The sequence below is a fragment of the Megascapheus bottae genome, chromosome 5 (assembly GCF_031878675.1).
Source record: "Megascapheus bottae isolate mThoBot1 chromosome 5, mThoBot2.hap1, whole genome shotgun sequence".
In the NCBI taxonomy this organism is placed as follows: domain Eukaryota; kingdom Metazoa; phylum Chordata; class Mammalia; order Rodentia; family Geomyidae; genus Megascapheus; species Megascapheus bottae.
Window position 1 is genome coordinate 73,904,235 of NC_143513.1, and position 26,804 is coordinate 73,931,038.

Consider the following 26,804-nt stretch of genomic DNA (forward strand, 5'->3'; position numbering starts at 1 on the left):
ACCAGTCAAAAGTACATAGGAATGGGACTCAACTATCTTGGCAAAACAGATGCCAAGAACTATCTCTGTTCTGACAGCACTGATTTCTTCTCTAAGATACATCCCAGCAAAACCCGCATCCCACTAAGAAGATTAACTTTCTCCCTCTTATCTGATTGCTCTGCTCAAAGGCTATTTCCACAATCTAGCTCATCATCCAATCATCTGCCTTCCCCACTGAAAACCAGGAACTTTCACAGTAAATACAATTACCCCTTTTATTAGGAGCAGGTCTTAACCTAATGTTCCCAGAAGAAACCGGGAAAGAAAATAGTTGGAGAATGGAGGGAAATGAAGCTGCTTCATCTCCTATGCTCAGCCCAGCACATCTGATCTTTCAGAAGTGTGACTCAGACTTACAAACTCCACATAAAGAGGCTCAGTCTTCAGTTTCTGGAGTTATTAGGTGTTTTGGAGATCCCCAAATAATTTATCAGTCATAAAAATCTCCTTACTACACTTTAGGTAGAGTGATGCTGAACTGGCATTGAGTGTTTTCAATTACCGGAGGAATGTTTCTTGTTATATAATAGCAAAAACATACCTACCTGCCCATGAGTAATGGTCAAATGAAACATGTGTCCAAAAAGCCTAAGGTTTCCCTTTGAGGCTATTTTCATCATTCTTTAAATATTCCTTCCACATTAGGAAGAAAGTAGACTATAATAAAGGAAACAGCAAATTGTATTATTTCCAGAATATTCTGTACACGTTTAGTACTTATTAGTAAAGATGCAATAATTGGTTTACATATGATTTTCACACTGAATATAAGCCTTGACAGGGCAAAAATTGTTTTTAATTTAGAATTATATCTGCAGGGCTTGTCCATTGGTAACCTATATTCATTTTCCTCAGTAAATGGTTAATTAAGTACCCAACTAATTTTTTAAAATTCAAGTGAAATCATGTATCAGACAATACACATTACAGTCCAATTTTAGATAAAATTATCTCTTGTTGAAGAAAGAAGTGCTGTGCTAATCATAAAAGTATGATTACTATCATCTGTTATTATTTTGCTATTGGAGCAGGTAATAAATATTTACTTATATCAATCTATGTGAGTTGATAATATTCACAAATTCTCTTTTATGAAGGTCAGATCAAAACCTGCCTCAGGACTGTTTATTTCCCCATGTTCTTAGTATCTTAGTCTATTTTCACTGGTGTGAAGTTTCTCCATCTTAGTCCTGTTGAACTAAGGAGGACTTGGGGTAACTGAAGACTATGCCAGATATTCAGTCAACTTGGGTGTTTCTCAAAAAATCACAAACTCTAGAAACTGAAGCAATAGTTCCCAGTCCCTTGACCTTACCTGCCCCGAGTGTGCCCTTTTCTCAGAGCACTTAAAAAGAATATGTCAGAGCTTTCAGATAGTCCCTTGTCTCTTATCTCATAAGACCTCAAGTTATGAAACCAAATGGATTCATTCCAAAATTTAAGTTAATACCATTATCATTAGTCTTCTGTCCAAATGAAATCCAGAGTTGTCATGAGCAGTGATGGTTCAGTTAATGATAAAGACCATGCTTCTAAGACCACGCTATTTTAAACTGAGTTTTTTCTGATGCCAAAAACAGTTAAAAACTAAAACAATGCTCTTAAGAGATATCCATTATGGTATAAGCATGAAAGGCTGAGTCAAATATGTCTCAACAACTGATTTTGAAACCAGTCCCCAAAATTGCCCTTTGTAATGATTATGGGTCTGGAAGACACTGTGTGTGTTGGACATCCTTTTCTGAAATCATAGTCTCTAAATGAAAAAACAAAATTTAACCAGTTACAGTAATGGTCCTGATTCTTCACTCCTGATCCCTCTCTCCAAATGAGGATGATTGATGGTTAATGGCCTCTAACTGAGGCCAGGAGTGTGGTCCTCTCCCCCTCCCTCTCCTCCCTCCCTCTTTTTTCTTGATTCCTTCCTCCCCCCCCACCCCTTCTCTCTTCTTTTTGCTAGTCCTGGGGCTTGAATTAAGGTCCTGGGTCTGTCCCTGAACACTCTCTGTACTCAAGGTTCGTGCTCTACCACTCTAGCCACAGGGCTACTTCAGCCTTTTCTGATTAGTTTATTGGAGATAAGAATCTCACAAGATTTCTTGCTTAGGCTGGCTTCAAAATATGATTCTCAGATCTCAGCCTCCCAAGTAAGCTAAGATTATAGACATGAGCCACCAGTGCCTAGCTTTTTCTTCCCTCAGTATTTTAAAATTGAATTGTTTAGTTATTTCTTTTGTATCATTTTCCTTGCCATTGATTTCTCTATTATTTTTCTCCCTTGCTACATTTTATTTTTATTCTGTGTTTCTCCTACAAAACAAAATATTTTATTTGCATGTGATAATACTTCCCTGTAATATGAATTTAGAATCAAGAATCACTCGCTGGACATCATTTGAACCATGTTTTCAAGTTTCTGAAGGACTGAATTTTCAGTTCGAACATTTTAAAAGCTTCTCTCTTGATTTCTATTTAGAGAGTGGGTTTTTCAAACATGGTCAACAAAATGTTGAAAGTGAACTTTTCATATCTCCAAGTAGACGGAGGCTTTACAGCTAGAAGCAGCAGATGCCAATCACGGCACAGTGTATCTTCCAGCTCTTTTCATGAACTGATTCTTAAGTGTCCCTGCGGGGAAAGTAAACTTTTTAATAACATACACAGGTAAAACTGCATAGATACTCTGCAGGGCTCAAGAATACAAATGTCCAGGACACTTCTGCATTTAAAAAATGCTCAAATATTAGAATTGGGTATCAAAATGAAAAAGTCAAATATGGTCTAGTCAGGCTTTAAATTGTCAGACCATATAAAATTATGTAAAAATGGACATATATCAGCATATGACTGAACTTTCAAAACAAAGCATTGTTGACCAAAATGATGTTTTAAAATACAAGCATCATACAGGAAAACAATGCAATGGAAAGACAACCATAAAACAATATTATAAATAATTTTATTACTCTATGTTCTTAATGCAAATATAGCAAAATGAAGTTTAGGTAATTGGCATATAAATGATTCATATATAGTTTTTGAAAGTATTCACTAGGATTGACATATATATATATATATAATTTTTCCCAATGGTGTTTGACTTTAGGGGTTCATGTTCACTCAGATGTCTTAAAGACTATTACTTGAACCACACCTCCAAACCTACCTAATGCTTTTTAAGTACCATCATTATTTTGATCTTGTTTTTTAAGGCAAAACTCCAGTGGCAATTACTTTAGCATAAGCTTAGGTTTGTATATTTAAATATGTGCAAACACAGCAACTTCTATATTATAGGATTTCTTTTTACTTTATAACTGTTGGGATGTTTGTTTCATTACAAACATTAGAATTAGAAAGAAACAGAAACCTATGTAAGTTTTCCTACACTTCTGAGCATATGGCTTTCACATGGTCCCTTTGGGAAGACAGTGAAGGACAGTAGGATAGCATACAGTTATAAATCAGAATGACTTCATTTCAAACCATGCTTAGCACTGAGTGACCTGGGTTAAATATTCCTCTCTCAGTGAGCCTGACTTTACTCATTTGTTAAGCAATAGTTAGATCTAAATGTTGCCAAAGGAATAAAAGAACATTTCATTATGTTGCAAAGCCTACAGTAGAAAGTATTCCATCAATCGAAACTATTAGTAATATGATTAGATATTTCAACAACTCTGATTTTTGTCTGTTTATATCAAACACAATCTATAAAAGAAATTGAAAGATGTTCTGTCATAGGAATCACAAGACCTACTCATTATACAAAACAAAGTAAAATAATTAATGGATGAGATTTTAGGTTTTTGTATTTGTTTTTAGTTTTGTGTTTGCTTTCCAAGTGATTTTAAGCAAATTGTTTCGTTTTGCCTGTATTGTTCCTGTCGACAGTAAGTCAGGGATTCAGATCGAGGTGACTTGTCTTAGGCAGAGTGTCTCTGTTGTGGCATTTGAAGGTTCAGCTGGAGGTACTCAAAGGTTGATGGTAAACCCTAAGATCTTCCTTTGCTTACCAAGAGATTCTGCAGAATACACTTTCTTTTCTTTCTTTTTGCCATTCCTTGGACTTGAACTCTGGGCCTGGATGCTGTCTTTGAGCTTTAGTTCTCAAGGCTAATACTCTACTACTTGAGCCACAGCTCTACCTTGGCTCTTTGTAGTTACAGACAAGAGTCTCACAGACTTTCCTGCCCTGGCTTTGCACTGTGATCCTCAGATCTCAGCCTCCTGAGTAGTTAGGATTATAGGTATGAGCCACTGGTAACCAGCTAGAACACACTTTCTTAAAAAAGCTAAAGTAATCCTAAATGACCACGGAAAAGGATAGGTGTCAATTGCAAAGCAATCAAGAATCAAGAGAAATTCTTCATAGGTAAACTCAGCCTGCAGGGATCCATGGATTCAGCCAATAAAGGATCAATTCAGGTCCAAATGATACAGAGTCCTGGAACTTGAACTCAGGGTTTAAATGTAATGTTCCTGAGTTTTTGTGTTCAAGGCTAGTACATGGCCACTTGAGCCACAGCTCCACTTTTGGCTTTTTTGGATGTTAATTGTAGATAAGAGTCTCACAAACTTTCCTACATAGACTGACTTCAAACTATGATCCTCAGATCTCAACCTCCAGAGTAGCTTTAACAGAGAGAGTCCCAGGCACCTGAAACAGGATCAAAAATATTTGAAAAAAAGTGTCTGTTTTTAACATGTATAGACTTTTTTCTTTGTCATTATTGCGTGAACAATTCGGTACAACTATTTATATAGCATCTACGTTGCAATATTAAAAGTAATTGTAAGTATGTACATGTAATCTAGAGGAGAGGTATATGAAAATACTACACCATTTCATGGAAGGGGTTTGGGGGATCCAATCCACACACCGACTGTACTACCTAAAAATAAGAGTTAAACTCTTCTCAAAAGTAAGGTTGATTAAGAAAGTAGGGTTTAAGAACTTGCCCATTATGTTCAGTGGTACCTCTATTTGAAATCCTTGGCAAGAATATTTACTATCTTAAAAACAACCATTTCCTATAGTATGCATAATAGGTAGATCAATGTGTTTTCTATAGAAAAATCAGGACATAGAAAATAGGTTGAGATCATATTCCGTTTTGTTTGGAAATCACACATATACTAAAACACTCAGCTGGTTTGTGTGGGCTTAATTTCTGGTTCTGTACCTAATTAAAACTCTAATTTTCCAATAAGTCTGCCTACAGATAGATGGCCACTTATTTAGCCACTCAAGGGTGGCTGACTCATCCTGTTCCCAAGTCCCAATTCTGTATAAAATGAAACTGGAAAAACACTCTGAATCGTTTGCAATCACAATGCCATCAGGAACCAACAACACAGTTTAATTAAAAAAGAAAACCCATAGTAATTCTTTTTGTCCCCCTCCTTTCTCCTCTTCACATAGGAAAATAAGAAGTAACAGGGAGATGTAATTAAAATGAAGTCTTCTTTTGCCCTCAGGGTGTCTGAGTAGAACCTCTGCCAATGAAATAATTAGCTTTAGATTTCTCATTTTTTTCTCCCTTTGTTATACTGAAATTGCTTCTGGTCTTTCTTTAGAAACAGTGCACTGTCTTGCCTCTTCAGTTAACCCTGAGTTTCTGAGAGCCATAATGAGCTTGCTATTCTGTCCAAAGGTGAGATTTGTGTTACAAAGTCATTGTCACTATTTGATGGGGACCGTGGGGGGAGTAGAACTAGCCCAATTTCATGAACCACGGTGAACCTGCATTCATTCTGAGAAGAAGAGATTAGTCTGAAATTAAGTGTGACTACACAGGTGGGGTGGCTTGGTGGTACATTCCTGTAATCCCAGTTACTTGAGAAGTAGAAGTAGTAAGCTCACAGTTGAGGTGAGTCAGGGCAAAAGCATGAGAGACTTTTAAAAAATTTTAAAATAAACTAAAAGCCAAAAGGACGGGGGGATATAGGGTAAATGATTAAATGTCAGTTCAAGCCCCACTACTACCACCACCACAAACAAAAAGGAGTGAATTTGTGTCCGACACCGACCCAGAACCTGCTCCTGTAAGAAGGACTGCATAAAGCGAGAATTCACTAGGAATAAGACACAAACACTCCTTCAAACCTCAAAACCACCTTTTACTTTGCAAACACACCTCTATTTGGAAATAGGATAGTCAGATGCTGTGCTCATTTACTCATCAAGGCTGCCAATCAAACCCCAGAAGCACCCTATGTTAGACAAAAAGCCACTGGGCAATATTACCCAGAATGCGCGCGCGCACACGCACACACACACACACACACGCACACACACACACACACACACACACACACACACACACTGAGGAACCGAGAGAAAAGAAGCAGGGAGTCAATATCTTCACACAAATGAAACGCGCATTCTTTATGATGAGCAGTAGGCAAAGTACCTCACAAATACCACTTCTGGTATTAAAACAGTCAAACACTCGTGGTATTCAACATGATGTACAGATCCGCCGTTATACGTTTCAAGTAAATCCCGAGTAAACAAACCAAGTTGCTGATAAAAGGGAGCAAGGTGAATAAAAGCACACAGTGTCCCTGACAGGGGCTGTGTGTGTGCTCTGGAGCAGAGAATCTGTCCTGTCAGTTCACTAGCCAGCCCACCATGGACACCAAGAAAAAGAGAGAGAGAGACTCACTGTAGCACTCGGGAGTGGCTGAGGTCCTGCAGGTCTGAGTCCTGGTAGTGGGGCATGGTCATTCCCAGTCCACTGTCACTCAGCATGCGCTTCCTCAGGGCAGGATTCCACCAGTCTGACAGCCTGGGAGACAGAAGAGCTCTGGGGAGTCAGGTATGTATGTGGTCACAGTGTTTCCTTCTCATGCGCTAAAGGCGAGGTGCAAAATCCATCTTTTCTGGGCACTTACTTTACTGGCATCGTTTCCTTGACTTTTCTCAACAGTCGTAAACTAATATATGGCCTCTCTCTCTCTCTCTCTCTCTCTCTCTCTCTCTCTCTCTCTCTCTCTCTCTCTCTCTCTCTCTCTCTCTCTCTCTCTCTCTCTCTGTGCCAGTTGTGGAGTTTGAACTCAGCACCTGGGCACTGTCCTTGAACACTTTTGCTCAAGGCTAGCACTCTGTCATTTGAGCCATAGTACCACTTGCGGCTTTTTCTGTGCATATGATACTGAGGAAGGGAACCCAGCGCTTCGTACATGCTAGACAAGCACTCTACCACTAGGCTACGCTCCCAGATCTCTCTTGGTTTTTTTTGGATATTTTGTTGTTGTTTTGTTTTTTTAACAGATAAGAAAACTGAATGTGAAGGCCTCCCCCCACTTGACTAATTTTATACGTGATAACAATAAGAAGCCATGGAGCCAGGCACTGAATTTCAGGCTAAAAATATAATAACAACGATGATGATGATGACGATGATGATGATGATGATAACAATACTTATGATAATAATAAAGCCCATCCTCTTCCTGCTTCTCTTTTCTTAGTTTCTTGCCAGAGAGAACAACAGAGGAAATGTAAGAAAGACATGGTGGCTTCAAGTATTAGTGGGTTTGGAGCTACTTTATAAATGGACCTAAGCTAGATGAGGGGTAAGCCCTGGCGGTCCTTCTCGAGAAGGAAGATATGAAGGGAATGAGAAGGCCAAGTCCAGGGCCCCCTCCGTCAAATGGTTTTCTCCTCATCAGATCAAGGAGGACAGTCTGGAACAAGAGAGGCTGTCCTAGGCCAGCACCTGCTGTGCCTGCAGTCACCTGTCACAAATCATCACACCTGCTTCCACACAGCGGGCAGGCTTGGCCCATGGCCTTTGAAACTGCCAAAGTTATACCCTCGTGACCTGTTAGCTTTTCTCTCGTACCAGCACACACTGCCAGCATGCCAACTGCTTCTTAGATACAACTCTCGATCTCCCATCACCAATTGGGACTGACCTTGGCCCCACCCATTCTCAGTAAAATAGAATAGTTTCCTGAGCAAAACCACCAAAAGAAATTGGAATTAAATGAGGAGGAATATTCATGGATAGTGGTTCCTTAATTTCTGTCCATATTTGTGTCTGCTATGAGCACCGTGAGGACTTTCTGGGAAATTCTTACATCACCAGTCAACACTCATATAATGGCATGCTGCTGATGTCCAGCAAGTCTCACCAACAGAGAGATGCTGACCACTGAATATTGCTGCTGCTCTAGAGTTTTACACTTGGATTTGGTTCACAATAAGATTCAAACAATATTATTAATTATGGAATAATTTAAATAGCCTAGAAACATTAACAACACTTCAATAGGGGCAAGGGAAGGATAGTGCACAAGTTCTGACATCCATTTTCTGTAATAATAAAAAACAAATGTGTTGACATGATGATGAGGAAGAGGAGGAAGAAGAAGAGGGGAGGGTTTTTAGATTATAATAATTTATAATGAGCATTTATTGAATGCTAGAAACCTGTTTTACCTGTATCAATTCATTTACTCATCGAGTAATTCTGGGCCATGATGATGATGATGATGATGATGATGATGAGTATTTCACAGATGAGGAAACAAGGACAGAGTACTTACAATGATTAACTCACTCTGAGTGCCTGTCTCATAGCATATGACTTTCAGTCAGTTCCTGATATATCATAATTATTGCTATACAATAGGCAACAGGTGCCCCATTTGTAAGGAAACAGAAAAACTTGGGGAAAAAAACATATTACATGAAGTAAGCCAGACCCAAAGGAACATAGGCTCCATGGTTTCCTCATTTTCAATAACTAGTCTGTGTCTAGGATTCCCCTTGCAGAGGAGAACAAGAGCTCTGAAGCTATGTACATATGACCATAGAGGAAGAGGCTAAACAAAATGAATTCCAGGATAGGGAAATAAGAGATTTATCCTGGTGGTTGTTTTTTTTTTAGTTTATTATGTGAAGTTATATCTTTCTCTCTCTCTCTTTTTTTTTTAATTTTTTCTCTTTTTCTTTTTCTTTTCCCTTAAGGTTCATTCCTGTTGATTCTGTATCTGACTTTGGTACCTGGTGTATTGTATATGTATTTATTTGTTTATCTGAATCAGGGAAGGGAAGGAGAAAAACAAGATGATGAGACAAAGGACAAAGGATGAACCTGTGTAACAGTGATGTTCATAAGACAATATGTGGGAAATGTACTCTACAACTTGGGAGGGGGTGGGGGAAGGGAAAATGGGAGAGAAACATGGGAAGGGGTAACAATGTTCAAGAAGTAATGTACCCACTACCTGATGAATGTAACTGTGACCCTCTCTACATCATTCCAACAATAAAATCTTAAAAATGTAATGTACTCACTACCTTATGAATGTAACTGCAATACCTCTATACATCATTCTGATAATAAAATTAAATTAAAAATAAAAATAGGTAATGTGCCAGGAGCCTAGACATGGTAGAGAGGAACCGAAGGAGAAATAAGAGAATGATTGTGAAATCATTCTTATTTGCAGAGCAAATAAGATGAAGATACATGCACAAATACAAGTTCTAGAATTTTCTAGAACTTTCCCTGGTGGGAGATGGAGATATAATGGGTAATGAAAGTACAAAGACCATATGAGATCTGATTGGAAATGAAGACAACTTCTGACACAGTCAGTGGCAGCTTCCTTGCTCTAAAGTTGCATAGGAAAATCTTTATTTCCAAATGGCCTCATGTCACTAGAATGTCAGCTCTGAAGCCAAGTGAGAGTGGAGGGCATCAACACACACACTCACCCCGAGGCCTGCTCCACCACCAGATCAGGCATGCCGGGAGGTGTCCCCGCCTGCTGTGACACCACCATGTCAGGGTCCAGAATAAAAATCTCATCTTGGGAAATCTCCATCACAAAGTGCAAATGTTCCTAAATAAAGAAATAAGTCTTTCAGATGACTGGCAGGACATTCAAGTCATCACCCAGGAATGAAACAGAACATTCTTGAGCTCATGGAAGAACATGATTCTGCCACACTGTGTCTCCTGGGAAGTCTGAGCAATTGGTGTTCCTTCCTTCCTGAAACACCACTGTATCAAGACTAAGCCTTGGAGGGGCGCAGGGAAGGCGGATGAAAGAGGTGGGGTGTGGGGGAAGTCACAGGGAGTCAGGAAGGGGGATGAATCTGAATCGCTGACTACCAACTAACCAGGATTTAGGTTAGGTATACTCAGAAATTTTTCTGCCTTTACTTCTTTCTAGATATTACCTCTCCTGGGCCACTTAGACAAGCATAGCACATGAAAATATGGCCTTCTTCCCCTCAGACTAAAACTAAGTGTCATGGTTACCAACTGGCTTGATCTCTGAGTTCAATCCTATAACTGTGTTTTGTTTTCCCCTATTTGGGAATTTGGATTCTGGGGATTGGTGAACTGAAATGAAGTAACTTGCTTAAAACACATGGGGTCTCAGACTAGCTAGCGAGAAATACACTTATAAAGTATCAGCTTTGTCTGGCGGGAGTCAAAGTGCTCCTGTGAATGACAATTTGGACTTAAGGCTGCTGACAGTATCTACCAGCCAAATTACTGTCTGTACTCATTTGGCAAGCTAGTCCATATCACTAATGCCATGAATCACAAAATACATGAAGATAGCAAAGGTTTGTGGCTTCGATTAGAGATGCCATTCCTAAATCTTCTACATCTATTAGAAAGATGTATAAGATTAGCTACTAGTAGAGTACATTGGCGTGGGAATTCTCCACACACTCACACCGCTTCCATCATCGGACGAAGTAAACTTACCTGAGATCTGTCTATTCGATAAAAGCGGTCAGCAGAAGTTGCTAAAGGAAGAAAAAGATCCTCATGACATTCAGTTATCAGCAACCCGGCACCCCATTTATAGCTTTCACTAGACCAGTCAAGATTCTTACATGGCAGTGTCGAAATCTACTAAGAAAAACAGCATTCCCATAACTCACCCACTGTAACTCCAATGATGAGGAACTTCTCCATTACACCTGCCACCCAGGTCTTATTTACGTTTTCAGGGCCAACTCAAACGCTCCCAATTCTAGAGACACTGTTGCAGTGCCCTACCCTGGAAAGAATATAATGCCCTCTATCTCTGTGCACATTTGCAGTTTCTTTAAATTCCTTACATAGACCGTTTTCATCAGTAGCTATGAAACTAGAAGACCTGCCTCTTCAAGATTTCTGTTTCATTTATTCTTTTATGGCTCCATGAATTAGCCCAGGCTCTTCAGCAGAACTAGGGCCCAAAATGCTTAAGTAAATAAATCTAAAACAAAGAAAAACTGTCCTTAGATGGATTTCCAGAGACGTGATTCTCCTTTTAGAACAGCTCGAAGATCCAGGCCAGGGACATGGTCCAGGAACCACATCTGGCTCCACAGGAGACCACAGAAACCAAAAGTAATTATTATTTAAACATTCCCTGGAAGGGTTTGGGTAGCATATGTGGTCTGAGAGAAAAAAATTATTAAGTTTGGATGTCTAGAAATTTTGATTGCTCTTAATATTGAAAAGAATAATATTCCTCCACACTTAACTTTCTCCAGAGTCTAAATATTAAACAGATTTTTAAAAGAATAAAAGGCATCGAAGTAGAAAACTCAATAGGCAAAAACTTAAAAATCACATTTGTATGTATGCATTGTGTGTGTGTGTGTGTGTGTGTGTGTGTGTGTGTGTGTGTGTGTGTGTGCGCGCGCGCGCGCATGCCTGTGTGCATGTGTTTGGTGTGCAAGTTATACTGAAAGTTATACTAGACCAGAATCCTACTCCCTTGGTCTCCCCTGTAACTAGAAATACAGCTATACAGCTTTGTAAGAGTTTCAGTAACTGCAGTCCTACTGTTAGTACCTCCCACACAGTTGGGGAGAAAGGGGATACAGAAGGGAACCACCCCACCCAATCCCAACTCACAAAAATTTAAAGAGTAGTGTTTATTCAAAGGAAGCTGATCTAAGAAGTTATTCAATGACTTAAAACATTCACCAGAGTGGTATATGGTATTGCCTGGCTATAATCCCAGTATCCAGGAGACTAAAGCAGGAAAAGTTTGAGAGCATCTTGTGTCATAGGGTGAGAATCTAACTCAACAAAAGGAAGGGAGGGAGGGAAAGTTAAAACTACAATTAAAGTTGCCTCGCAAGAATTTACACAGCTGGCTGCCAATGGGTCATGCCTTATCCTAGCTATTCAGGAGGCTAAGTCAGAGGATTGCAGTTCAAAGTTACGCAAATTTACGACCAAAAGACTGGAGGTGAAGGCATAGCTCAAGTAGTAAAACCTTGAGTAAAATAGCCAGGCCCTGAATTTAAGTCCCAGTTACTAGCACGCACACACACACACACACACACACACACACACACACACACACACACACGACTCTATATGGTTTAGTGTTGAGACTACTTATCAAGGCTTGAGTGTAGAACATATCATCTATAAATATTTCTATAATTTCCTTAAACATAAATTGTTCTCCTGTGACTTCACAAATGAAAAATGTTTCTTACTGCTGCATAAATATGGAATAAAATCTTCAGAGGCATCTGATGGAAACCTGAATTTGGATTTACCTGGGTCAGATTTCATTTCGATACATGTGCTCTCCTGTATAATTGGCAGTCATGCATGCTGTAGAACCTATAATGTCATGTGTGTATTGCCAGATGCACACACAAACAAATGCATGCCTACAGTACAAACCTTGTTGCCACATAGACAGCAGAAACTAAAGATAAACACATTGGGAACTATATATAAGCAAGAATGTACAGAGATAAAAATGTATTGCAGTACAGATAATTGGACAGAAAATGGGAACCTAGCCAATACGTGGGAGTGAGAAATGTGTGAGAAGTTACACAGGCTCATTAAACAATCATAATGTAACTACACCATTAACGCATGCAATATGCCATGCTCAGCAGAGCAGATTTGAAGGCTGCTGAAAGTTTCTATCCTTTCCCCACCAAGTTTTGCACCAAAATGAAAAAAGGGTTTCATAAAAATAATAGGAACATTCCATGACATGTGAAGAATAGATAAATCTATACTCATCCTTGGGTGTATGCAAGCTAGCAAGTGGCCTGCACTGATTTAAGGGAGGGATGTAACAGCTTTAAGGAAAGGAGTAGGATCACAAGAAAACTGAGCTTCAGCGAGCTGATTCTGAATTAAACAGAGTACATGGAGAGAAATGACCTAGAAGAAGTACAGGTTCTTTGACAGGCAAATTCCAGTGGTGTCCCACTCACTTGAAGGCATTCTAAATCACCTTCGGGACAACCAGAGTCTCCACACCTCACCCTGTTGCCTCTCTAAGGTCATCCAGAAATACTCACCGTCTAGGAAGCACCAGCGAGGGGACAGCCGCTGAGCTGACAGCGCCCTGGGGAAGGAGGTTTCATGGTCCTAGGCAAGGAAACACACATTCTCATGGATTCACTGGAATAATCCCAAGGGCCTCCCTCCCTCCACATCCTGCCACATCCCCTATGTCTAGAAGCATGTAGCCTTTCCCCCCCCCTTTCAACAAAAAACATTCTAGAAGCAAACACAACTTTGCTGTCAGGTTCTCTCCTTTACACAGAACCTCTGAAAGCACACCCAGGGAGTTCTCCACAGTTAACATTCAACAGAAACCATCTAACTTGAGATGCTTACTTCCTCTGGGGAATTTCTTTCTTTCCCTTTGTGAAGCCGAGGAACTTGCAGCAGCTGGCTGTGACTTACATTGCTGTCTTCCACACAGATCTAAGGCATGAGCACAGAATGGGAGACAGTCGGACTTGCTCTACTGGTCACAGGAGACTTGACAGTATGTGAGAAACACTAGGAGACCACCAAATTTAAGCTGCATGTCTTTGGGAAACTGAGGTACATTGTTACAAGATCATACCCTCCTGCCATCTCCACCACAAGCCCAGCTAACTGCATAGTAGTTTAGATGAGGAAGATGGTCTTCCAGCTATTGTGATGATTACATCTATTTCCTTTCTTGTGGAATCTGAAGTCTGTGTGGGCTAAGCATTTCTTTTCTCTAAACTGAGATTCCAATATTTCCTCGTCAAAGCTGTTTATTTTGTTTCTGGACTGGTCATCATCTTCTTGTCCAACTTTCTTTCTGCAACATTACTAGAATCTACTCCCTAATTCTTCTGTTTCTTAGGATTCCTTCTCTTTAAAAACCAAATGATAGGCCAAAAGTTTGGCTTAGTGGTGGAGTGTTTACCTAGATGCATCAAGACCCAGGTTCCATTCCTCTGCATTACATACATAGAGAATGTTGGAAGTGGTTCTGTGGCTCAAGTGGTAGAACACTACGCTTCAGGAGAGCCCAATGACAGAGCTCAGGCCCTGAGTTCGTTCCCAGGACTGGACAAAAAAAAGTATAATTTTTGCTGGATGCTGGTGGCTCAGGCCTGTAATCCTAGCTATTCAGGAGGCTGAGATCTGAGGATTATGGCTTAAAGCCAGCCCAGGCAGCAAAGTTAATCTACAATAAACTCTGAAAAAAAAAAAAAGCTGGAAGTGGTGCTGCTAGTGGTAGAACACTTGCCTGAAGCACAGAGAGGCTCAGGGACAGAGCCCAGGCCCTAAGTTCAAGCCCTGGAACCAGCAAAAGGCAAAAACTAAATAAATCTTCACTGAGTCTTCTAGTAATTTTCTCAAATTCCTGCTTTCCCAGGCCCTGCCAAACTCCCAGTGTACATTCTTCTACCTCCCACACCCAGACAGACACTTTGACCATAAAGTAGAGATGTCTGACTTCTAGAAATCTTTCTAGAGATTGCCAGGACCAGCTTCCTTCCCTGCGATACTACTTTTAGTCCTCAAACTTCCTTAAAGTCTTTGAAGTTTTTACTTCTTAAAAAGAATTAAGGGGGCCGGGAGTTTGGCCTAGTGGTTCAAGTGCTTGCCTAGCATGCATGGAAGACCCGGGTTCGATTCCTCGGTACCACATACATAGAAAAAAGCCAGAAGTGGTGCTGAGGCTCAAGTGGTAGAGCTCTAGCCTTGAGAAAGTCCAAGGACAGTGCTCAGGCCCCGAGCTCAAGCCCAGGACTGGCAAAAAAAAAAAAAAAGAATTAAGGTTATGTTCACAGACTAGACTAGGGAACTGGCAGATGGAAATAGGAAGATATCTCCTTATGATTCTAACCTTTCAAAAGTTTAAATTCTGGACACTGTTCAGAGCTTCGCTTACTGGTGATGTCTGCTGGTGGGCAACGAGCATTTTCCAGTTTGTAATGTGTGACTTACAGCATTGAATCTTCCCTTGTAGTACATCAGAAATGACAGAAATCAGACAAATGAGAAAGAGCAGGTCTCTATAGATAAGACCCCTAAGAGCCCTGTTAGGGACCTGAGATATTAGGGATCTTTCAGAGGATAACTTGTCCTGACCACCACATAGACTTGCCCCTGGAATCCCTGGTACAGATAACATTGTGTGTTCCAAGAAGGTAGGGGAAACATGTGAGAACAGCATAGAAGTCACAGGAGAGACACTCAGGAGTTAACACCTTCCAGGCTGAGACCCAGAAGGGTGCTCTCAGTACTGTAGCTGTCTCATTTGTACCTCATTTGCTTCTCAAAGGGATCCTCTTAGAATAGCAACATCAACTGGGAACAGATTCCCAGTCTTCACCTCAGCCATACCCTGAAACCCTGGGGTAGACCTCAGGGGCCTGTCTTTACAAGACTTCCAGATGAAAGAACCATACTGCAGGATCCACAACATGGGGCAACATTATCGGGATAAAGGGATCCAACTATCATTAGAAATTGTCAGTAAATGAAGCTTTCTATACCAATGGATTCCTGAAGTAAATACTTGGTACAGATAAAACTGGCTTTCCTTGGGACTGGTTGCTAAATTTGTACTTATGGATATGAGTTGGTAGAGTTATTTGAAAGTGAGTTCCTGTGGACTGGCTTGATCAGTATACTGGTTGAGCTAAAGGAAATATTGACATGTACCTAGATTTGTAAGAATCTCATTTAATGTTTGGCAAATTTCTATTCTGATACTTGCAGTTCTCTAGAATGTAAGGTTCTGAATACATTTTTCATAAGTATAAAACTACCATTGCCTCTCTGTTTGTTGAGAAAAGTAATTATAAACCAGGCAATTTGAAGTCCATTTGAAATGTTAAGTGCCAACTATAACATTTAATAAATAGAGAGATTAGCAGAGACATTATAAAATCTCAAACATGAAAAGGGCCTAAATGCCAATACTATCTGAGTTCTAATGCTGAATATTGGAGAACACCATGAAAACATCTCCTAATTTCCACAGGTAAAAATCAATGGAGGGAAGACAGAAATATTTGCTTCATCATTTTCTAAATGTAAGGATGCATAATATGACCACCAGTATAATCTAATTAGACATGTTTAGATATTATTTAGCCTAATTTAATAAAGAGAAGGCAGATGTATTTCCCCAGCTGTATGCCTAGTTTACCACAATATTGATTTGCTTTTGGATTTCTTTAATGTGCAGGTGGCTGGTTGTGTGTCTGGAAAAACATATCTATATATCTGACTTCTTGTATTACTCACATTTTTGTTTACTTATTCTGTAGAATACTTGAAAGATTTTTTCTTTACTCCCATGCTCCTGTGTGGTTTCAGCATGAACATTTGCAATGACTGCACTGTATGAGGTCACTGAGAGGCCACTTGTGAATCTCATCTTTGCTCTGGAAATTGATTTTTTTCTTGAGTGTCTTCTAGCCACATGGCTCCTTATCTGGCCTTCCTTTTTTAGCTACAAAGGATAGTCAGACTCTACCTCCCTCTGGAACGCTTTTTAATGGTGGTTCAGTACGTGGGATGCCGATTAGGTAAGCTTAAAATACCAGGATTGAAAGATTGATAGTGGTGACTTTTGATCAAGATGCACTGTATTCATAAACTGCTCTGTTAAATGGCAACTCCTTTATGCAACTACTTAAAAATAATATTTAAAAACCTACGAAGGGAAAACATAGTAGGCTAACAATCCTTTCTCCATTTCTTTTTGTCAAAAGGAAAGGGGCTTTAAAAATCCTCAAAAAATGAAGACTTTTCAGAAGAGAAGATATCACGAAACGTGTTCAATGTAGCAAGCAGCATTTCATTTCATAGGAGGGAGAGGGAAACAGAAGAATCAAAATTGCCATATGATATATGATCTAGATTTTAATCCACAAAAATGGATAGAGAATGATGAGGATAGGATACATGTCTGCTCATCATCCACATCAAAATATTGCATGATGAAAGAGGTTTCACAATCCCCCAGTCTTACACTGCTTTGTTACTTTGTGTGTGTGTGTGTGTGTGTGTGTGTGTGTGTGTGTGTGTGTATGTGTGTGTGTGTGTGTACGTGCGTGTTTCTAGAAAAGAGAATTCTGTTTTGTATAGATTGCTAAAGTAATCTGAGATTCCCAAAGAAGGAAAAGGCCATTCATTTAAACAATCTGAAACGTAGGCCCAAAGAAAGTCAACAAAATAGGAAGGGTGGTAGCAGTAAAGTGTCTTAAGAATACCTGAAGATTCTCAAGCAGAGGAATCTGTTTCCGAGCTGTGGGTGACTACACTGCCAAACAGAGGTTTATTGCGTTTGCTAGTAGAGGGATATTGGGCCAATTTCTGCTCTTAAAAGGATTCAATACATTTGCCTCACTCCTGGTCCTTTTCAAACATTGTTTTCAGAGTCTCAACTACTACTTGTATATATGTAGATATATTTAAAGGAACAAAGGGGAAGAATAATTACATTGAGCAATGGATGATCTGAATAATTTCAGTTAAGCAATATATCATTAATTAAAAAGCACAAGACTCTGTCTTAAGAAGTCAACGATACTGGAAAGAAATCTGCATATGCTCCTGCCAAATGAAGATTAAATTGCAGCTTTGGAGGATGTTAAAGAAGCACAAGTAGAACTCCAGGATATGGAAGTAAGAGGTTTATCTCTGTGATTGTTGTTCTTAATGTTCTGTGTGAAGTTATTTCTTCTCTCTTTCTCTGTCTCTTTCTCTTTCTCCCTCTTCTCCTTATGGTTTAGCTCATGTTGTTACTGTATCTGAGTTTGGTACCTGGTATATTGTATGTAAGTTTATTTGTTTATTTGAAATAGGGAAGGGAAGGGGAAAATGAAATGATTGGGAGTGGGAGGAGGGAGAGGAAATGGGAGAAAACCATGGGAAGGTGTATCAAGGTACAAGAAGTAATGCGCCCACTACCTGACAAATGTAACTGTAACCCCTCTATACATCACCCTGACAATAAAATGTAATTATTTTTTAAAAGCACAAGTAAAGAAATCTCCTAACTTCTTGGAAATGCTTCCTTGAAATAGGTCTGGATATTTTCTTCTTAATTCCATCATTTTCATTACAAAAGTGACCTCATAAGAGGGTAGCTATGTTTAAAAGTCCTATGTTAAAACAGTGGTTAGGAATACAGAATGCAATTAAATTACTTATTTACAGTAGTTGGTGCCTTAATTTTAGCTACTCAGAAAGCTGAAATCTAAAGATCAAGGTTTAAAGTCAAGCCAGGGGTGTCATATTTGAAAGAGGTGGTATGAGGCCAGTTTCCAAGGTTGCCATCTTTAAAGTCAGGATAATTGCAGACCCTAAATGAGGATTTAGAGATGTTTCTTGTCTGTGCTCTGAATGCCTCATTTGTAAAATGATTATAATAGTATCTATCCTTGAAGGTTCTTTTAAGAGATAAATGATGTATATAAGATCATTTGCTTATAGGCATTTCCATGTTGATAGATAGATATGAACACTCTGAGAAACAAAAATCTGTTACCTAAGGCAAATCCTACCCTTAGTAACAGAATGAGCTTGTGAGACCCTAGCCATGTTCCAGATAGCTTGGATAGCCAGAGCATTACAACAATGTTTTACCTACATTTATTCTCAGAAAAGAATGAAATAAACTAATTTGTATGAATGCACAGGAAGGAAGGAAGGAAGGAAGGAAGAAAGGAAGGAACGAACGAACGAACGAACGAACGAAAGGAGAGAGGGAGAAAGGGAGGGAGGCATTAATCAGAAGTTGAATTCATGCCATGTGTTCTCTGTATCAGTGGAAACAACAGGAAATCACATCCAGATTCAAGGAACAGAGATTTCTTTTAAAGAAAATTCTGGTTACAAATTTTACGTATGTATATTATATGTGTTGTAATTATAACTTTAAACTTGATGCAAGTGTGAATGATCTTAAGTTTTGAGCATATCATATGGTTATTAGCTCATACAATTTTTTCTTTCTTTCTTTCTTGTTTTCTTTCAGTCATGGGACTTGAACTCTGGCCCAGACACGGTCCCTACGTTTTTCAGCTCAAGGCTACCATCCTACCCCTGGGCCTGATCATTGTCTCTGAGCTCTTCAGCTCAAGGCTACCGACCTACCCCTAGAGCCACAGCTCCATTTTCGGTTTTCTAGTGGTTAATTTTGAACAGTGATCCTCAAATCTCAGCCTTCTGAGTAGCTAGGATTACAGGCACGAGCCACCATGCCCAGCATACAATTTCATTTGTAAGTCTATATCCTGGATACCTGTAGATCATACATAAGCCTAAAGACACAGAAGGCTCAGATCTAATTATCTCAATTCAAAGCCAGCCCAAGCAGAAAAAGCTGAGAAACTCTTATCTCTTACCTCTAAACAACAAAACAAAACAAAACAAAACAAAATCCCCAGAATTAGAAGTATAGTTCAAGTAGTATACCTCCAGTCATGAATACAAAACACAAAGAGTGCAAAGCTCTGAGTTCCAACTACACTACTCCCACTAAATAAATAAACAAGTCTACATCCTCCTGCTTACTGAAGTATCATTTTGTAAGAATAGTAGCCACTGTATATCAACGAGTTTATTATCCACAGAGACTAGGTAAAATAAGTACTATGAAAAAGAGCAACAGTTTTGAAGACAGTAAGAGGTACATTTTATTAGCTAGGCATCATTTCATTGATAGACTACTATGCAAACCACATTGTGATGTAATATGAACAGACAGTATGTTAGGACTGTAAATTAATTGTTAATCTTAAAAACGAACTTTCATATGCATATTTATATATAACTGCACATATAGCTTTATGTAGATGTGAGGAAATATAGGGAAGTCCTCATACCAGAAAGGTGCTAGGCGAAGGCCTAAGGAAAGAGTTAAAAATAAAGCAGAGGTATAATCCTACGTACAACTTGAAAAGGAAGGCAAGCCAAAATTCCAAAATGTGGAAGACTACGCACGCAGTTTAGAAAAGCCAAGATAAATCTCCAACAAGTCTTGATACCAAAGGGAAACCCATATTAAATGGTGAAAATGGAGCAGACATTGTCATAAAGGCACTTAAAATGTAAAGGCTCGTATACTGTATATTATATACTGGATGTCCTGAGCAGATAGGGGCGACATGGAGAACAGGCACTGTGAAACAGTCCAGCTAGTTCCTTTAATCTGCTACTGAAAAAGGAGAATTGGAATACAAATGAATGACAGGGAAAATAGTAGAGATAAAACTGAATGTGCCTTAGTTTATTTATAATTGTGTGTGATGTGTGTGCCTGCATGTGCGCTGGTCTCAGCCGTTGAACTCAGGCCTTCTCAGTGTCCCTGAGCTCTTTTCTCAAGCCCAACACTCTATTTCTTGAGCCACAGCTCCACTTTCCCCTGTTTTGGTGCTTAAATGGAGATTTGAATTGTGATTCCCATACCTCAGACTCTTGAGATTGAGAGGCATGAGCCACCAGTGCCTGGCTGCGCTTTAAGTTTTGTTTGAAGTAATTCACAGAAGGTGATACATCTCCAGTGGTCAAATTCCTCAATGTCTCCTCCCTTGGCTCCTGACAGACAGGAGGCAGGGGAAGCATAGGTGTTAAAGAATCACAGGCTTATATCCTCAGGCCCTTGCAGGAAGATAACCACACAAGCAATGCAATGAGGTTCTTGAATCAGACTGGAGTAGCAAAGAGGAAGTGAGTAAAACAGAATATCCCCTGTTAACTGCTTGAGAGTTCAAGGTTAATATTCTCATCTTTTAATAAATGGTCAGAAATATGCTGGGTTGGTAAATGCATTGCATTAAAATGGGCTTATTTTCTGGTGAAGCCAAAAATATCAGCTTAAAAATATGTACCTTTTCAAAGCAGTTGATCTATAGATACTAGAGACATGTGATCGTGTGGGAACCATTATGATGCAGGAGGAATTCATATAATGACCAATTGTTGCCCCTCACTGTTGTGTTCATAGCTTTTGAGAACTGAGGACCAGTGGTGTTCTCAAGGCTTTTAAATAGTGCAATCAAATTCACCAAAGAGCTAAGATGCTTGATTTCCTCCTGTTTTATCTATTGGCTCTCTTCATGAAAACAGAGTGACTGAGATGACTGTAATTAACACAGTTTCATAGTGTCAGCTCAGGGACATAAATTTAGATGTGCCATGTTCCTCTCTATTTGAAACAATGATCTTCTAAAATCGCATGCCCTTTCAGTGTGGGATATTAACAAAGATTGCTTATTTTGAAAATCCTTGTTATGTGAATTTTCTCATTTGATATATGTTAATGGAAAAAAGTCTTTCTCATGCCAAAGTATGGCCATATGCACAAAATCAAACCTAATATTTCTCACATTTATGTATCTTTGTGTGTGTATGTGTGTGTCTGAAAGCCAATGAGCTCGAACCATATATAATTAAGAAGGGAATTCTCTGAACCACTATTTGGCATGCATATGCCAAACTTGCCCTTAATTTACATTTGATTACTCAGAGTTAATGCACACATAATTTAATGAAGACACAGCAGGCCTATTACACACTCCAGTAGGTTAACCAATTAGACAATATGCACTCAGCATTGAACTATACCTTTAATGTGAATGAAACTCTTCTTTCTTTCATAAAAACAAAGGTCTTTCCAGTTGGAAATTATGATCATTTCACTTTTACTTGCCCACCCTGACTATTTTGTCTGGACTAATATCTTCACCATCAACCTATCTGTCCATTTATCTTTTTCTTATCACCAAATTGTTTATATATGTGCTTGTGAATTTCTGTACAATTGTAGCTCCAGTGAGTTGGATCACAACTTCTAGTTTTATATTTCAATGTGCTTTAAATTCAAATCCATGTTACTGCTCATATTTCCTGTAACATCATAATAAACAAATAGGCCAGCACTGAAACATGAAGGAATTGTGATATAGTAAAGATGGAAATGAAAAGTATGCTGACAGTTTAAAAAATTTTCTTAGGTAAGAGATTTCTCCATTAATAACAGCAACAACAACTTCATCTGTGTGTGTGTGTGTGTGTGTGTGTGTGTGTGTGTGCGCGCCCGCACATGTGTGTGAACGTGCGTACACAACCGTGACTGTGTGTGCACACACACATCTGTATACAAACAGCATCACCTTCACATGCAACAAGAAACAGACCTAATCCTAGGCAATTCTCACATCAAGTCCTCATTTGACTCATTTCTGACAGTTTCACTCAGCCCCAAAGAAAAACAATCCCCCAAAGTGCCTAAAAGACCCTCATCTTCCTCTAGAAAGATACATTAATTCCCAGGAAAACACTCTGAATCTTGTTTTAATTTATCCACTGAAGTACTTTTCCATAATCAAAACTTAAAAAGAGGGCCGGGAGTTTGGCCTAGTGGTAGAGTGCTTGCCTAGCATGTACGAAGACCGGGGTTCGATTCCTCAGTACCACATACATAAGAAAAAAGCCGGAAGTGGTGCTGAGGCTCAAGTGGTAGAGCTCTAGCCTTGAGAAAGTCCAAGGACAGTGCTCAAGCCCTGAGCCCAAGGCCAGGACTGGCAAAAAACAAAAAACAAAAAACAAAAAACAAAACTTGAAGAGATTTCTAAAAATGGAGAGAAGGGCTTCTCTGTTATACAAAAATTTAAAAATAAAAGATTTTTGAAAAAGGAAAGAGACGGGCAGATAGTATTATATAGGAAAAAAATTAAATATTTGTGGGAAATACTGTTCCCTGAGGAGCAGACAGAGTTTCAGGGACCACAACATAGACAGAGCCTCCAAAAGATCATATGGGCAAAAAGAGATCAGAGAATGAACAAATTAATGTAGACTCAGACTTGACTGAGAGATTTTACTCACTTATTTATATTTTGCTTGAGGACATAGAAGGGATCTATACTGATCTGAAGAATGAAAGAACTAGTCAACAACATTGCATCTCTTTTGAAATGTTTCAGCCTGTCTAGCGTTATTTTTAGATAAATTATTCTTAGAGAAAAGACTTCCCTGGATATATTCATTTTGTTCCTGGTATTGATTCCACAGTAGTCTTTAAAACTTCAATTTTTTAACCTCTTAATACATAAAGCCCCTACAGAGCACCATTTTGGAGAAATAGGACCATATCAGGTGTCCACAAAAATCTTGCTTGCTACTGGCTCTCTTCATGCTACTCTACCATATCCATAGATGCCTTTTCTTCAAACTGAAATCGCTAGACTCCCTATGGACCCAGTTCCAGGATTGGCACCATCTGGTGACTCGAAGTTTCTCACATTCTACACTACTCACATTTGTGGCTGCATAAATCACCGTATGGGATTCTCTGCACATTGTAAGATGGTTAGTGACATGGTTGGGCTCTAGTCAGTATATTTAGTACATTCTAAGAAATACCTCCAGACATGGCCAAATGTCTCTTGTGAAGAACAAACAACCCACCCACCCCCCAAAAAGCCCAAACCACAAACAAAAATCTCCTGCGGTCAAGCCCTAATGAAATGATTGAATATGTCTCTATATCTTAGAGACTTTACGACTGGGGTTAAGAAGATCCAGGATTTCAAGAGAATGAGAAGGGATTATCCTTTATCATAGATGGCCTCAGAAAGCATCTCGGTGAAATAGATAAAATTCAATTTCTTTATGAATCTCAATTTATTTTCCAACATTCAGAAGGCACTGAATTGTGTGTAGTCTATTTTACTTGTTCGCATATCAGTTACAGGTGACAGACACCATTAGAATGAAAGAGCCTTTGTATTTTGACCTAGGAGATGATGTGGCCAGGAATGTCCAACAGGCTATAATTATCCGATACATTCTTGTGTCATCTATAATGCCTTATTGGGTTAATGCAAGGAGTCATTCTTGAGCTTTGTTGGCAAGTCACTGTGAATTTAGAAGCAGAAGAAACCAAAGTAATACAATGGTTAAGAGGCAAAGAATTGCCATATGTCTCACTAATAAGATGTCTTGGGCCCCATGCACACCCTTCTAAATGCTGCTTATATCGTGGGTATTTTTCCTCTTTTGTTATGAGAAAATAGCTTTAATCCCAGCTGTAAATTAGTGAGCTGACAGAAGTTGCTCGTTTGTCAACTTCTTGGGTTTATAAAAAAAAAATCATGCCCTTCACAATTAATTCTCCAAGCATATTTCATGCTATCTCATACATTAGAGAGCTCATTAAAAAGCATTTAAGACAGTTTGTTGTCTGTGCTTCTTAAAGTGTGCTCTCCTGCATGCCCCCACGGAGCCAGTCTGTCTAGAGATGCTCATACCTCCCTTTCCTGCATGAACAAAATTTATGGCTAACTTTCCTCTCAGGTGGCTCTTGTCATTTTCTGCATCAAAATAATAGCACCTGCACCTCATGCATTTTATCTATACCTTAGAAATCATGTAGGAATCCATGTCCATCATTTCAGCTTCTTGAGGGCTCCCTGCTCTTTCCAGGCAGTTCACTCTATTTTGGGGGGACACCATTTTTTATTTTGGCCTCTACCTTTCCTGCTGCTTGCCTCAACTTCCTGACTGGTCATTCCCCTGGACCTGTGTTCTTGATGACAGATGGTACTTTGAGTTCCACTCGGTTTCCAAACTATGCCGAGGTGATTCCTACCAGCCTCCAAGTACCATCCATTTGGTGATGACTCTCACATTTCTATCTCTGTGAATAGGCTTTTTTTTTTTTCAATGACCTTTCCTATTCATATACTCAGCTTCCTACTTATCAAACTTTCTTGGGTTTAATACTCCTATGAAAAATAGTAGGGTGAAAAGCAGAAGTCTTGATTCACCATCTCTTCAGTTCATTCTTCCCCTGCTGAGCTTAATGTGAAAGTTCATTTCCTCAGTCTCCTAGCCTGTGCCTTGCATCTGTTAGCTCTACTTTGCACTGCTCAGGAAAAGCCCTCATAACCCTTCCCAATGTGCTCTCTCCATGTGAATTCTAAAACAGCCCATCTGTCTATCCCTCTCATTCTCTTTCTCATCCTGTGTTTCTGTCTCTCTGTCTCTGTCCCTCTATGTCTCTTTCTCAGCTCTCTCTTCTCTCATCTTTCATGTCCCACCCCTCTCTTCATGCTTCCTGAAAATCTGTTTGCATCTCTCGCTAAGGAGGCACTGGAATGATGCTCCAGATACTCTTCCTAGATCACTGTCCTGATGGGATGTTTACAACACAGCAGCTTTGACACAAGATTCTGACTTGACTATAAGTAAACAACAAAAAAATCAGCAAGATTTTGACATAGCCTGAGAAAAATTTCATTAATCTTACTATGTGGTTTTATTACTGAACAATAACTGAGACAAATATGGTTCTCATGTTCTAGATTCCCATCCATTCTTGATCCCTGTGGACATATACAAAAGATAATGTAAAAGCAATATGGTGAAAAAGATCCGTGATGAACACTCACCCCAAAACTACATTGTATAAGAGAGTCTAGAACATGCAATCATACATTTTATAAGACTAGTTAGATAAATGCATAACAGTTTGATAAAATTGCAAAAGTTCAAAATATCCAGAGTTAAAAAAATGCAAGCTTTAAAAATAGAGAAGCTTTCAGCATTCTAATACACTTCTCAGAGATCAACTCTATTACAAGCACTAAACATGTTAAAATAAAATTTTGGTTTTTGATAGTACTGAGATTTGAATTCAAGACATTGTGTCTACTAGACAAGTGCTCTACCAATTGAGTCAGACAATGTACCCTTCAAATAAAATCATCCTTCAATAAAATCACACCTAGGTAATGGCTTTAAGTAAATACAGAAAAAGCCAATTTGAGAAATATTCTAGTTTAAAAATTAGGTGGAAATTTGCCTTTTGAAAGTTGGTAAAAAGAAAAGAGGGAGAAAATAGACTAGAAGTCATTTTCTTTTTCTTTTCTTTTTTTTTCTGGTCCTGGGGTTTGTGCTCAGAGCCTTGGATCTGTCCCTGAGTCTTTCTGTGCCCACTCAACCACTTGAACCACAGTACCACTTCCATTTTTTTCTGAGTAGTTTATCTGAGATAAGAGTCTCCATAGATTTTCCTGTCCAAGATGACTTTGAACTGTGATCCTCAGATCTCGGACTCCTGAGTAGCTAGGATTACAGACATGAGCCACCAGTGCCTGGTTCTTTTCTTTTCTTTTCTTTTGCCAGTCCTGGGCCTTGACCTCAGGGCCTGACCACTTTCCTTGGATTTTCTCAAGGCTAGAGCTCTACTACTTGAGCCACAGAACCATTTCTGGCTTTTTTATTATGTATGTGGTACAAAGGAATCAAACCTGGGTCTTTGTGCATGCTAGGCAAGCACTCTACCACTAAACTAAAATCCTGGCCCCACATTTCTTTTCTTAATGCAAAGACACCCTGAGTGACTTCTCATTCTATCAACTATAGCAATCTGGAACAAAGGGATATGCTGAGTGAGAAATAAACACTACAATAAACAAAAGGAAAATTAGGCCATTCTTTACC

The 26,804-nt window shown here is 39.2% G+C and overlaps 1 protein-coding gene across 3 annotated transcripts in view; it reads right to left on the reverse strand.

The window, feature by feature from the left end:
• The window catches only part of Dgki (diacylglycerol kinase iota), a 402,899-nt gene that overhangs the window by 56,527 nt on the left and 319,568 nt on the right, over positions 1 to 26,804 (reverse strand). For all 3 annotated transcript variants that reach the window (XM_090333372.1, XM_090333371.1, XM_090333370.1), the window contains 4 exons: positions 13,361 to 13,430; positions 10,788 to 10,828; positions 9,779 to 9,906; positions 6,714 to 6,836 (listed from right to left, as the gene is read on the reverse strand). In XM_090333372.1, coding sequence (XP_090189498.1) covers positions 6,714 to 6,836; positions 9,779 to 9,906; positions 10,788 to 10,828; positions 13,361 to 13,430 — 362 coding nt within the window. The remainder of the gene's footprint in view (positions 1 to 6,713; positions 6,837 to 9,778; positions 9,907 to 10,787; positions 10,829 to 13,360; positions 13,431 to 26,804) is intronic.